At 39.8% G+C, this 14,111-nt stretch overlaps 1 protein-coding gene across 1 annotated transcript; it reads left to right on the top strand.

Annotated features, from left to right (window-relative positions):
- Positions 1-8,094: 8,094 nt before the first annotated feature.
- Positions 8,095-13,892, top strand: LOC121511595 (phosphoglycerate mutase 1). The gene is made up of 4 exons (XM_041790374.1): positions 8,095-8,361; positions 9,131-9,405; positions 12,185-12,365; positions 12,668-13,892. Exons 1-4 carry the CDS (start codon positions 8,223-8,225, stop codon positions 12,835-12,837), a joined length of 765 nt encoding a protein of 254 aa, XP_041646308.1. The 5' UTR covers positions 8,095-8,222; the 3' UTR covers positions 12,838-13,892.
- Positions 13,893-14,111: the final 219 nt, after the last annotated feature.

Genomic DNA, 14,111 nt, shown 5'->3' with positions numbered 1-14,111 from the left:
TCTTGCTTTCCTTTATGCACCATGAACTGTACCATTTCTATACATAACTCTGGATGCTTGCTGCACCAAACAAGAGGTCACAGAACAGCCTGTGTCCAGAGCAGGATTAAAATGTTCAGTTAAAAGTTTTTTTCCACTGTGATGAGAGCAATTTTAACCATCTGATGAGAGCTGGAGGTGAAAACACCTAAGGATTAATAAATGATGTTCCGTTCAAACGTCAGCGATCAAGATCACAATTTTACTTCTTGGTGACATGATATAGAATTAGAGGTAAGTTAATTCAGTGGATGATTGTTTGGCATTATAATTTTATAACAAGAGAGGTCAAATCAGACGTGAGATTAAGCCCGGCACACACTTGTCCGCGTATTTGGCACTCTCCTTTATGCATGGAGGATGAAAGGTGTGTGATATCCTGTGAGCTGCTGTTTGTGACTCAATCAAGGGAAGAAGCTTTATTTCACAAGCTTAAAAACCTCTCACAGTCATTAAAGCCTGACTTTGCCAGAAACCGGGTAGAAATGTAGATTGGACTGGGATCCTGCTGTCTCTAGCACGCGGTTGTGTGTGCTCTCTGCGCTCTCAAGCGGCTTCCTCTTGTTGTTACTTCACACTACGTCACATTCCTGCACTTGTGCTCCTTCATTTGCATCCGTGCCATGCCTAGGCCCACCTTGTTCTTCCGTGCCGGGACCGTGAAGCGTGCCGCGCTGAAGCATGGAACGATTGCACTGACACTGGCCATATGTACCAGACTTTAGGCTGAAACGGGCCCAGGCACGGTACAGATGGCCTAGTGTGAGTGCGCCCTTAGGCATGCAACAATCCATTACTGGAGTGTTTTTTTTTTTGAGCAACAAACTTCACAGGCATGTTTTGGGGACCTCTGAGACCAATATAAACTTGTCTTTAAAGGGTAAAATATGTCCCCTTTAATTTTAGAAGTTATACTTCCATATATTCTGGCTTAATCTCATACAAAGTGAAACATTTCAAATATTTACAAGACATGTTTTCAATTCAGTCTGGATGATTATAGCTTATGGCTCACAAAATAAAAAATCCACTACCTCAAAATATCAGAATACTGTTAAAAATCCAATACACAAAGGTTTGCTGTGTCACTTTGTATGAGATGAATCTTGAATATATGGAAATCTAACTCTCTGAAGTAAATCACAGGAAAAAAAGAACATTTAATTTAATTCTAATTTTTGAGATGCACCTGTATGCATGCTAAAGGGGGTTTTTGGTTGCTGCTTTCCTCCTATTTCTAAATTTAATTCTTGTTCAAACATAAAGTCACATTCTGTCAGTGCAATCATACTTTCTGACATTCATGCTAATTTGATGCCTCAGCTGTCTGGCTCACTCAAACCAATAAAATGCTGTCATTTCTAAAGTTAGATCATAAGGGCCTTTTTGTACAAAACTTCCTTCAGTGGAACTCAGCGAGGAAAGTGGGGGAAAACACATGACAAATTTGTGCAAAAAAAAAAAAAGAAGAAGTAGAAAAACTCAAAGAAAAATCAAAGTTCCCCAAGAGGAATTTGATTTTTCACAGTTTTGTTGAGACTTACTGCACACAAATTCATAGAACTCTCCAGACATGCCTTAGCAATACCAGCATGAGAGGACTTCACATGGACCAGCATTCTGAGCATGTAGGGTTCAGCTATGTGTCCAGACATTTTTGACTGGGGCACTGATTTTCAAAGGAGTAGCATTTAAGTGCGCATTCACCAGTCAGTTTTAAATAATTTACCATTTCTAACTCCACTAATCCCCACATATGTAAAGTCCAAACTGCTAATTCTGACATAGGTCCTGACTCTGACAAAGAAGATGGCCAATCATAGTTCAGGGTTTTGGGGTGGCACTAAGGATTGTTGATAAAATTTCATGCTATCCCTGACCTGACATGCCAGATAGAAGCTTCATGTATGCATTGCAGGTTGTATATGTCACATTCATCTAGCCAACACCCCATGGTGTTTGGGAAGAGCAGAACCTTTCAAGAACAAATCTCAGAAGGTGATTGGACATACATTATGCAGGGCTGTACAGTATGACATATATGTCACACTTGCTACAAAAAAATTGGTCTGTGCTACTAGGTTTTCGTACCTCATTGCACAGGTCAAAGTCATACCCAGTCCTTAAATCTTATATTTCTGGCACATTTTGAATTGAAGCTGCATGTTTTTCCCTCTCGTACTGTGTAACCATCTAGGTCTGGAGTGAGAGCATCCACACTTTGCAGCTGATAAGATGGCGAGTAAGCGACCAATAGCAGCCTTTAGCCTAACTACAGCTCATTTTCTTCAACCCACAGTCATGTTCAGCTCCTTGTTTTTCAGATTCCTTCCTCTGGTGTGACAGAGTTTATTGAACCAGGTGTGTAAACTTGGTTGGTTATAACCCACTCAGCAGCTGGACTGGAAAAGATCTTTCTCCCGCACCCAAAGTCTGGGTGGGTAATTCCCAGAGGAAGTGCTCCATCCTGCCCGTGTGTCTGCCTTTCTGTTTTTTTCTCCCTCTTCTCCTGTCTCGCTTTGGGAGTCTGCATGTAGGCACATGAAACATGCTTAAAACAGCAGCAGTGCTGTGTTAACCACGCTTTCATGAAAACCTGCTGAGGTGCACATTCCACTGCAGACGAGAAGGGGCTGAGAAAACAGATGGAGACCGACAGAACAAGTGAAGGAGCAGAGACGGGGTAAAAAGATGTGCAGAAATGTCTGACGTAAAGACCCAGGCAGGAATCTGAGACTGACATTTCCTGTGTGTGTGAGGCATGAATCAGCAGACTGTTCCAGGACGTGCAGTTTCTCTCTGATTCCACATCTGCTGCAGCAGCTTTTGGCCACACAATGCGACTGAATGGGGCTCAGTGTTCATGGGTAGCGTGAGTGCAATGGCAGCCAGTGAAGCCCATAGTGGTGGGAAATGAGGCTATTTTTAGAGCCTTGAAAATGCCACCGCTTCCTTTTACTCTGAAAAACTTTAGAGAGAGTTAGAGAGACAGAGGGAGGGAACGACTGGGTGGATAATTTCACTAATTTCCTGTCTGAAATTTATTGGCTCTTTGGCACATTCTTGAAAGTGACGTTAGCAACACCTCTATCATTCGTCACCTGTAATTTGTACTGTGCTAAAACATCACCTCAAAGACAGAGAGGGAGGTGATGGTTTATTTTCCCTGAACTAAAATCAAAGGTGGGACTCTCTTATAGCAGTGTAAGCAGAATTACACATTTGGAAGTAAAACAAACATATAATCTCACATGGCTCAGCTCTTTTACCAGCATCACTTTTCCCACACTTTTACACAGCAGCCAAAACTTTCTCTGTTACATCACTCTGCTGTGTTGAGAGAAACACAACACTGTGAAACATGTTTTCTCCTTACCTTAGCAATACTGTAGTGACATTTGCACATTTTTAATACGGCGGAAGCAGGCTCATACCCTCCTCACTTACTGTCAGAATAAGCACAGTATTTTTGGAACGATATGTCCTGAGAAAATGGGTGGAAAAATAACATGATAATAGCTGTGTTCTGTACATCCTCCCTTATGTTCCTGGGGTTTGAAACAATGATTCAATTTGCCCACTAGGGGGTGTAGTAGCTTCAGATTTCAAATCAATAACAATTTCCCCAAATTTGGTTACTTTTTTCCTCTAGATGTGCCCATAACACATTCACTTACATTACGCATGTAGATCTAGACTCTGTGCTGCGAAAGACAAAGTATGATCTTAAAATTCCTTCATTAGAGTGCAGAAAACATCCAAATACTGCTTTTCTATTAAGTTCACATAAACATGTCAGTCCTTTTTGCATTTGGTATAGGGCAGTGGTTCTCAACAGGTGGGTCTGGACTCAAAACTGGGTCACAGAGCTGTTTTCAGTGGGTTGTGAAGGTGTGCCTGGAAAAAATGTGTAAAAAGTCTGACGTACAGAAGGTGTAAGCTGAAATGAATCTGTTCATGATAAGTTAATTTTTCTCATTTTCTTGAGATCTAATCCTGTTTAACTTGGGTAAAAAATGCTTTCTTGTTTTAATCATTTAGTCTCTCAAAAAGAAAACATCCAAAATGCACACCTTATGATGGAAGAAAATACTGTATGTTTGCATGCTAGCGTTGCACAGTTAATCTAATTGCAATTGCAATGCATTGGCAGACTGTGCAATTACATTATTGCATGAAAGTAGCACGTTAAAAGATTAGATAAAATGTGTGCGGAAAGGCCTTTAAGTTTAAAATAGTGCCACCATTACACTTTGTTGAAGTACCTTGAATTTCAAAGAAGGGAAAACATATTTTTTTAAATATTGTTTTGAAAACAGTACTATTGAAACTTCAGGTTTTTTACGCTTCTTAATATTTTTTTATTTTGAGCTGACAAAAACACACTGCAGAACTATAATTATTTTGTGCATTTTCATGTATAACCAAGCACGAAGACTTGTAATACCATTTATGAATTTGATCATAATTGCAATTAAAAAGTCACAATATTGTTGAGTATGATTGCAACTGCACATTACTACTAAATCATGGCATTGCACACATATCATTTTCTATAATGACACGCATGTAATGTCTTTGCTCAGTCACTTTTTTTTTCCAAATAAGATACAACCCTCAATATTCATTGTTCAAGACATCTTAATTGGGCCGTTATTGCTAATTAGGGAAGCAAGACCAGTTGAGCACCACTGTTATGAAGTAACTGCACATTTATTAGGGGTTATTTTTAATTGCCTGATGAAGCTACAGTGTAAATATTTGCTAGGAAGACAGCAGACAGCGTTTAAAAACTGACTGGTCCTTAAACCTGTGGTTTGGGGCCCAAAAGGTGGTCACAGTGGTGATAACCTTGCAAAGCAGATGGATACGCCCGTATTCATGTTTCTCACTGGTGAATCCATCTTGCAAAGCTCCCGTCTGAACCGCTTGGGCCCGGTTAGAAAGTGACAGGACCAATCAGTGACAAGGGGCAGTACGCGGCAGAGCCGTTACATAAGCAAGTAGCAACAAGAGGCCAGTACAGTTATGGCGGAAGACATTCTCGTGGATGCGCCAGTTTTATCAGAAATTGATGACTTTTTTTAGTTAAAATAAGAACAAAGAACAGCACTGAGTTGTTTTCTTTTCAAAAACGACAAAACTCTGTGTATGAGACGTTTTCCGGATCGTTGTGTGAAACCACACATTTTATTTTATGACATTTTCCAGTAAGAAAGTAAAAACATTTCAGTTGTCTTCTTGAGATCTGAATGAATTCATTGCCTTTTCTCTGGGCAGTCTCATCATTTAATGTGAAAACAGAGAAAAAGAAAATGTATGCATGCATTTCCTCTCAGAGCTTCTGTGATAATGTGCTTTTTAAGTATTTCTGTACTATTTTGTCTTTTGTTCAGTCATATGTTTTGTTCCATGTAAGTACAAAATTTTCTACAAATAAAATTGAAAACTTTCAGAAAATTGGGTCAAAATTTCTCATGAAGAAGGGGGCAGATACTGGACCAGTTGAGAATCACTGCTTTAGACCATTCCCAATCTGGGCCTCTAACCTGACATGCCAGGTAGACTGTTTCATCTATGCATTGCATTGTATTACACATTCATCTGGAAAAGCTCCCATACATGGTATATGAGAGGGGCTGGACTTCTCAAAAATTATCTAAAGGGGATTGCCAGAAGCTTTCAATGTGGTTCTTTGCTCCTCTTTAAATAAGGATCAGCAGTTTTGTTTTATAGAATAGCATATTTTCAATTAAATTTGTGATGACAACAATTAAAACTGAGGCTCATTTTCGATAGCAATGTTTCACCTTTTTCATGTGGGATATGAAGTGGGGATTAGGTCAGGATACTACAGGGGGAGGCTCCAAGGAAAACATCTCAGAAATCACTGTTTTAGACTGAAGCTCAAAACAGTATAGAAAAAAAAAATCCGTTTGAGCCCATGTAGCCAGTTGCCCAGATCCTGAATTAGTGACATCCCAATGTTTTTGTTTTCATATTTGGTATAATTTTGACATATTATATTAGGCAGAAGCAGCTGTAATACTAAGCCATGAAATATGTAAGAGCTGCTGTGCAATAGATTGAGTAAGATTGGGTAATGTGCCAACAGCATTGAGATAAATAATCTCGTGGCTTTCTAAGAGGCAAAATGTTCTTATGATAAACCACCGACTTACAACATCTGAAACTAGAGTTCACACCAAGGCCACCAGAAACGTTCACTCTTACTCATTTAACCCTGAGAGGTTCAAACAAAGTTGAGTTGGTGTGTTTTTCTTCTAATTTAGACATCCTTGTAAACAACAAGACTGATCTTAAACTAAGTAGCCTGATATTCTTCATTAGGGACAAATGTACATCTTCAGATTAGGGGTGACCATAAATAGTGGAATAGTTAACAAACCCCATTTAACTTCCAGTCTCACAATCCTGTTTTCTTAATTTCTTCAAATAAGTCATGACCCATAGCCTATCTTGGAATAAATCAATATATAATCCAACTTATAAACTTATAATGTAATACTGAAAATAACTCGTGTACGTATCATCAGTCTCTTTAGTGCAGTGATGCCCAACTGATTGAGCCTCACGTCCCATCAACTCCTCGATGCAGAATTACAACCCAAAGTCTTCTACAGGAGTCCTTGGTCTGTCTGGTTTTGACAACTTCTCTTGGGCGTATTTTTGGGTATCATTGGTCAGATCATGTGTCCATTGCTAAAGCAGGATGGAAAGGGTCAGCTGCCTGATATGGGAATGGCAGCTGTGTTTTTACGGGAACCAGGACCCAGTGGTCCCGACGCTGGGGGACGACCGCATAGAGGGGGCAGCTGGGAGGATACCTGGAGAGGCTGAGGCCATAAGGAGGCCAGAGCAGCAGGACACAGGTTGACGTGGCAAAGATCCTAACTGGCAGATACACATACCCGATCATTTCCAATCCACTCCACGTTCACATACTGAGAGGTTGCTAAGGAGAATTGGCCATCAGTATGAGCTATTCAGTGCCATTCATACGCATCCATACGTATTTACACACATTGGGAGCAAACTGGGGTGTCTTGCTGAAGGGCACATCCACATGTGACTGCTGAACTGACTCTACCTACAGCCACAGTCACCCCACAGTTTGAACCTCAGACGCTACAAAATGTGACAAATCAAAGCTCTGTAATTTTCAGGCACATTTAGACCACACTCAAAAGGGCTGTGCGACCCACTTTAGGGTCCTGCCCCAGCAGCTGAGAACCACAACTTTAGTGTGCTCAGGAATATATTGTATTCAAGGTGGACTGTCACATTTTGTGCAGCCATGGGAGGAAGCGGCATCTCACTGAGCATTTTAGTTTCTCACAGAAGTAAAATGCAAATATCAACAGCTTTTATCATTCCACGAATAAGTATCCCATCGGCTCCTGATGATCATAAGGTGACGACACATTACATCACATCCTACTTGTAGTCTGAAGCAGTAGTTCTCAACCCAGTGGTTGGGACCCCCTTGGGTCACAAACACTGAGAGGGGGACACCAGTTGCCTTCCAAAAAAATACTGATTTCAAATCATATATTTTACCCATGTTAATAGAAATATATAAGTAAATTTTAATAAATACAAAATAAAAGCATTTGGTGAGATTTACACTCTATTCAAAGCAATGTATTAGAAAATCCTCAAGATGTTAGTCATCTCATGACTATTCTTGGGTGAGCATGGCTGTCTTCAACTATGCTTCTAGCACCCTCAGGCACAGTGGGGGTCCCCACTAAGCTGGGCTCAGGTTCAATCTCTGCAAAATAATAATAAAAAAACATATGGTTAATTATTTAAATGTTCGTTTCAAGAGTCCTGGTTTATGCTGGCAGTCTAGAAAAGAGGAAAAATGAATGAAGGAGTCAGTAGTGCAATGTACAGGATAAAGGTCAGTGTGCAGACCCCGCCGATGACGCCCACCGCTCCCATTGGTGGATACAACAACAAACACGGACTTCGGCTGAATTTCATTGGTTGTGGAAACCCGGAAGTAGTAGAGTAACCAATCCACTGGATAAAAGTCCGCACCGGTTTGATAGCAACAGTGTGGATCTGTCTTTTTCTCCGGAGAGGTAACCTCGTTACCAAACATCCTCTACATCCGCAAGATTAATTTCTAAATCTTAGTGCATTTGATCTTAAACATGGCTGCTTACAAGTTAGTGCTTATTCGCCACGGAGAGAGCAGCTGGAACCAGGAGAATCGGTTCTGCGGCTGGTTCGATGCAGATTTAAGCGAAACCGGCATAAAAGAGGCGAAGAGAGGTGGACAGGCCCTGAAAGGTGAGGTAGAAATTGTCTTTTCACCATGCATGGCTGTTTTTTTTCTCTCAGATGTCGTCGCCCTATGCACGGTTGCATAATTCCCCAGCATCAGACCTGGACCCGCCCCCCTGATCGTGTCAGGAATACAGGGAAGATGTGCAAACGTGCAGAAGAGATGGCTTTACGTGGCTACAGTGGTACACTGCTGTAAGGACCACAGAGCAGGCCAGCACGGAAAATATAGAAATACTTAAGTAGTTGATTCCCTAAAAAGAGAGAGGTTGATTTCAAAGCTTTGAATCTTTGATTCAGTTTGGTCTCATTGATATCCCTCATTTGGCTCGCGCCTTAACAGCAAGATCAACGCAACCAGTGCATACGTCGAGAACCAAATAAATCAGACTATTGTATAGTCAGAACTGCAGCCATAAATGTTTTTATCCATAGCTTTTGCAGACAACGGGATTCAGTATATCATTTGATAACAACTGAATTGTTTTTAGTGTTGGGACATAATGTCCTTTCTTTGTCTACAGACTCTTAAATACAAATATGATGTCTAGACTTTATAATCAGTCACTATCCCTCAATGTAATATAATATATAACGTAATCAAACACCTTGCAAATTCACCTGAGTAAAAAAAATGGTAGAATTTTTAAAGCTATGCTAATGCAACAGGTGCAGATTTGTTAATCTTAGTAGGAGCTGAACATGGCTGAAAAAACTATTGAATTTTCTTTATGCTTCAGAGTCTATTAAACATCTCTGTCCCTCGCTCTCAAAGATGCTGGCTTTGAGTTTGACATTTGCTACACCTCCGTGCTGAAGCGGGCAACCAGGACACTGTGGCTGGTCCTGGACAGCATCGACCAGATGTGGGTGCCAGTTCACCGGACCTGGCGTCTCAATGAGCGCCACTATGGAGGCCTGACTGGGTTAAACAAGGCAGAGACCGCAGCAAAACACGGAGAGGCTCAGGTGAAAATATGGAGGCGCTCGTTTGACATCCCTCCTCCCCCCATGGGCCCTGACCATGACTACTACACAATCATCAGCAAGGTAGGGTATGATATCTGCTGTGTATATTCCTGAATACAGAACTGTGATAAAAGTAGTCCTTGATAAACTAACTGCACACAGACATAACAAAGGAGGCATGACTACAACTGAGTGAAATCAGCAGGAATGACTGAGGTGGTAAGAGTGAAAACACTGAATTAAAGGTGAGGCTTGTTGGTCCTTTTGTTCACAACACGGTCAGCTTCACTGTCTACAAAAGATGATAATGAAATCTGATGGCCAAACCACACATTGGGGAAATAGTATTTGGTTACATGTGTCCTACTGTTATTACCTAATAGTATGTCCAAAGTGAGTTAATATATGACTGACAAGAATGAGGTCTCCTAGGTTCAAGTTCAAAGTTCAGTGAAGGTTGAAATGAGCTGATCTGAGGTGTGCAGAGACAGACTTATTCCAGAGCACAGAGAAACTTCAGTACCTGCAGATTAAACATTAAACATGACATTATGTTGCTTTTAAGATAAAACTTAACAGGAAGTAAATAAACTCTCTAAAAAATACCTGACATTTGGATGCTCAATTTAAAAACAATTATGAGGCTATCTGTTTTCACTAGCCCCTTTTATATCACATGCTCTAGACAGGACCGTCACACCTCCCTGTCAGAGTAAGTGTGTGTGGCTTAAATAGAAAGGTTTCCATCCAAATGTATTTAAATTTGGAAATTGGGATATACAAAATGCAATTTTGTGTGTATTTCCAATCACTAGTATTATGCTATTATATTTTATAAGCAAGGCTGCCCATAAAGGGGGATAAAGGGGAAAGCTTTCAGGGGCCCTTGGAGGTCCACAAAATCATGATCCAGTGTAAAGTTCAGCTGGGATAAACATTTTTTTTCCTGAATAAAAAACACTTATCAATGCAAAAAAAAATGTATTGATGCATTTATGCTGTATAACAGTGTAGCCTTTTTTAAATATAAATGCATTTTCTTCAAACAGAATTACCTTTTATTGGTAATGTTAACAATGTGGATGGATACACTGAACTAAACCATTAGGAAAGTAATGTCAGACATCAAAGCTAAGCCATAATGTGCACAGATGTAAGAATGCCAGAAAATAAAGTAGATGAAGCTGAGACATTACATGGAAAAGAATTGATTAATTGTGAAAAGTGGAGGGAAAGTAGGAAATATGGTTTAAAAGTGGCAAAAATGAGCAGTAAAAGTCATGAAATTTGGTTAAAGAGTGGTAAAAACTGGTTAAAAGAAGCAAGAATGAGTGAAAAGTGACAAAATTGGTTGAATGTGGATAGTAGTGGCATAAGTGGATGGAAATAATGGAGAAAAGGGGTTAAAAAGTGGCAACAATGGACAGAAGTAGTGGTGAATAGGGGTTAAAGCAGGGGCAACAATGGACAGAAGTAGTGGTGAAAAGGGGTTAAAAAGTGGACAAAATGAGTTTAAAGAGGCAAGAAAGAGTGAAAGGTGGCAAAATTGGTCAAATGTGGGTTGAAAGTGGTAAAACGGGTGGAAATAGTGGAGAGAAGTGGTTAAAATTGGCCAAAAAAAATTAAAAAAGTTGCAAAAATTGGTTAAACTTGGCAAAAATAGGTGAAAATAAGTAATTTAGCACCAAAACCCAATATAGCTTGATACACTCCAAAATGAGGTAACTGATAACAGGATGCATGTGAGCACTATTGCTACTGATCCAGCACACATGCATTGATATAATCAATAAATCACAATTGAGAAGTGCCCACTCTCTGAATTTTTCAGGGGCCCAGCCAATACTAGGGAAAAGTCTGATTATGAGTCAGAAGTTCGAGCAGATGGTGGCACTACAAAAAAAGAGAAAAAACACAGCAGAAGAGGAGGGATGGAGAGTACCAAGAACTTTTGCTTCATTTATGCTCTCTTTAGTGAGTTCTAGTAACAGCCCTGGGTGCTTACTGAAGTGTGTCTCCAGGGACATTGTTGTTTATTCCCTAAATGTGCTTCCACTGCAGGAAGTTGCACTTTCCTTCTATTGATCAGATTTATCCTCCTTGAAACATTAAAACATTTTTTTGCAATATTTTAAATGTTCTTCTCTTTTTCTATTTTTTATTTACAGCATTGAAAGTCAGTTTTTTAATGGCCAAATTGAAAATGGTGGGTTGAAACCTCACTATTGTGAAAGCAGTTCCTGGCAGAAGATGAGCACAACAATGCCATGCGTGTGTGTATATGCAAAGCTTGTGTGCTGTTTATTTACATGTGATGCTATGTGCTTTGCAAAGCTGTAATATCATGTAGAATCACACTGAGACACCAATATGGTGCTGTTGCTGCCTTCAGTTAAAAAGTATAAAGTACAGAAATTCATTACAGTACTATCATAGAAGACCTGAAAAGAGTGTTTATGTATCCAACCATTACATTAGCATATATTTTTCTGCAAACTTTTATCTCCTACATTTCATGCAAATTTCTGTACTTTCCCTCACATTATCAACGGACTACTTTGGCTCAGAGGCCTTTTTTGAATTCCCATCACATCAACATAAGGGGGAACTTCAAATGGAGGGGATGATAACACAAAGAAAATGACTCTACGTCATATCCTTTTGTACATATCGTTCATGCAATAAAATGAATGCAACATGAAAAAAAATCCCATAAAAGATTTATCATGAAAAAAACAGACTAGGGAGGGTTACTCAAACAGGTCTGAAATGTTTTGTGTACTATTATGTGGTAGTTTTGAAGTACTGTATTTTGTGTAATGTTATGGTGTTTTGACCTTAAGAGCTGCCTTTTCTGCAGGATCGTCGCTACGCTGACCTGACAGAAGACCAGCTTCCTTCTTGTGAGAGCCTGAAGGACACAATCGCTCGGGCGCTGCCCTTCTGGAATGAGGAAATTGCCCCGCAGATAAAAAAGGGAAAGAGGGTGCTCATCGCCGCCCACGGAAACAGCCTGAGGGGGATTGTCAAACATCTAGAGGGTGTGTGGCATACAGAGTTTAAATACAGAGTTATGAATAGTTCTTGCAGACAGTAATTCTTTGTGCTGGCTAAGCTGGTAATAGCATTGTGAATTTTAAAACACTTTCCCCCATTATCTTAAAATGTGTCTTTTGATTAAAACGCAAACCTTGATTTTCTGTGCGTCATCTGCCTACAATCCATCATAAGGATTCTATTTATAATGATAAATAATCACTAAAAATGTGTGGATCCATCAAGACATGCTAAACATGCAAATTGTTGGTATTTAATTGTTCTGTTTGTCTACCGCCATCCGTAGGAATGTCAGATGAAGCCATCATGGAGCTGAACCTGCCGACAGGCATCCCTATCCTCTACGAACTGGACAAGAATTTGAAGCCCATGAAGCCGATGCAGTTCCTGGGAGACGAGGAGACTGTACGCAAAGCTATGGAGGCCGTGGCTGCTCAGGGAAAGGCCAAGAAGTAAAGCTACTGAAAAACATTTGTCCGTGTACAACAGTCAAGGTTGCTGTACAACTGGTTGCAGATTAGCATTATGCAAGACCTAATTTATTTTGGATTGTTTAACATGATGAGAACACTGTAGATTGTTGTTGAAGGCAACCCTACTCTCCTTGCACTGTAAAGGGGTACTAGATAGTGAACAGTGGGGTAAAATCAAGACTGAGAGCTCTCAAGAGATTGTAAGCAATGTCTTTTAAAATGTTCAGATTATATTACAACCTTAAAAAGGCAGAACTTCAATTCAGAATAGTTTGTTTTCTTTTCAAATCAGAAGTCCTTGAACAAGGTGTCCTTTGCTGTAGTGTTGGATGTTATGGAAAAAAGGCAAGAAAGCAAATTACAGACTCAGGAGTGAAATCTTGGCTGTGGGTCCACTCTGCCATACAAAGACAAAGAAAGTCTGTTGTATTCTCAACTGCATTTTTAAGGTTTTATAAACCCATTTTATTCAGCTGTAAAGGGACCACTATAAAGGGTGACCAACTTTCTCACTTTCAAAATGGACTCTTTGATAGGATGTGTTTTGCAATCTCCTGAGAGCAGGACAGGATGCTTTAAACAGCCTGATTTAAGTGATACTTGTGCAATGTCTTTGGATGTTCTGTTGGTGTCTGTGTTGTGTCTGATGGTCTGTATTTGTGTCATTGCATTTAAACTTTCTTCCTGTTTAAACAGTGCCAAACACTGCATTATACCAGTATTGCACTGTTCAAGAGATAAATCCATTTGGATTTGCCCAACAGTTTCACAATACCACTGTGACAGATGATTAACTGAAGATTAACTGTCTGTATTAAACCATTTTCTTTACTAAATTTGACCGCCTTTGGTCTGTCTTTGCCTCTAATAATAGTGTTCATGTGCCTCCAGGTGCTATTCTTAAGCTCCTCACCACCTGCTAGGATATGGTTTGAAATATTCCCTTATGTCAGTATTGTTGTTTTATCTTCAAAAGCATTCCTCCGTGCTGATTGGATATACCCTAAAAACCTACATTGAATAAATGTACAATGTTCAAATCTGATATGTTTGTGTCTATTTGTCTTATGTGGAGCAAGTTTTATATTTTAGTTTCTAACATAAACTTGGCACTACAGTAAGGAAATTTGAGCTTGATCCATTATTTCTTTGTTGTAACAATGCTTCTTAGCAATAAATCTTACATCGTTGGACAGCCTGTTTATTTCCCTTTTAAATGGCATCACATTTGTAAGAAACAGGCATTTATGGGATGAG

The sequence above is a fragment of the Cheilinus undulatus genome, linkage group 6, assembly GCF_018320785.1.
Source record: "Cheilinus undulatus linkage group 6, ASM1832078v1, whole genome shotgun sequence".
NCBI lineage: Eukaryota > Metazoa > Chordata > Actinopteri > Labriformes > Labridae > Cheilinus > Cheilinus undulatus.
The sequence above is the reverse complement of the archived record's forward strand: the minus strand, read 5'-3'. Positions and strand labels throughout refer to the sequence as shown.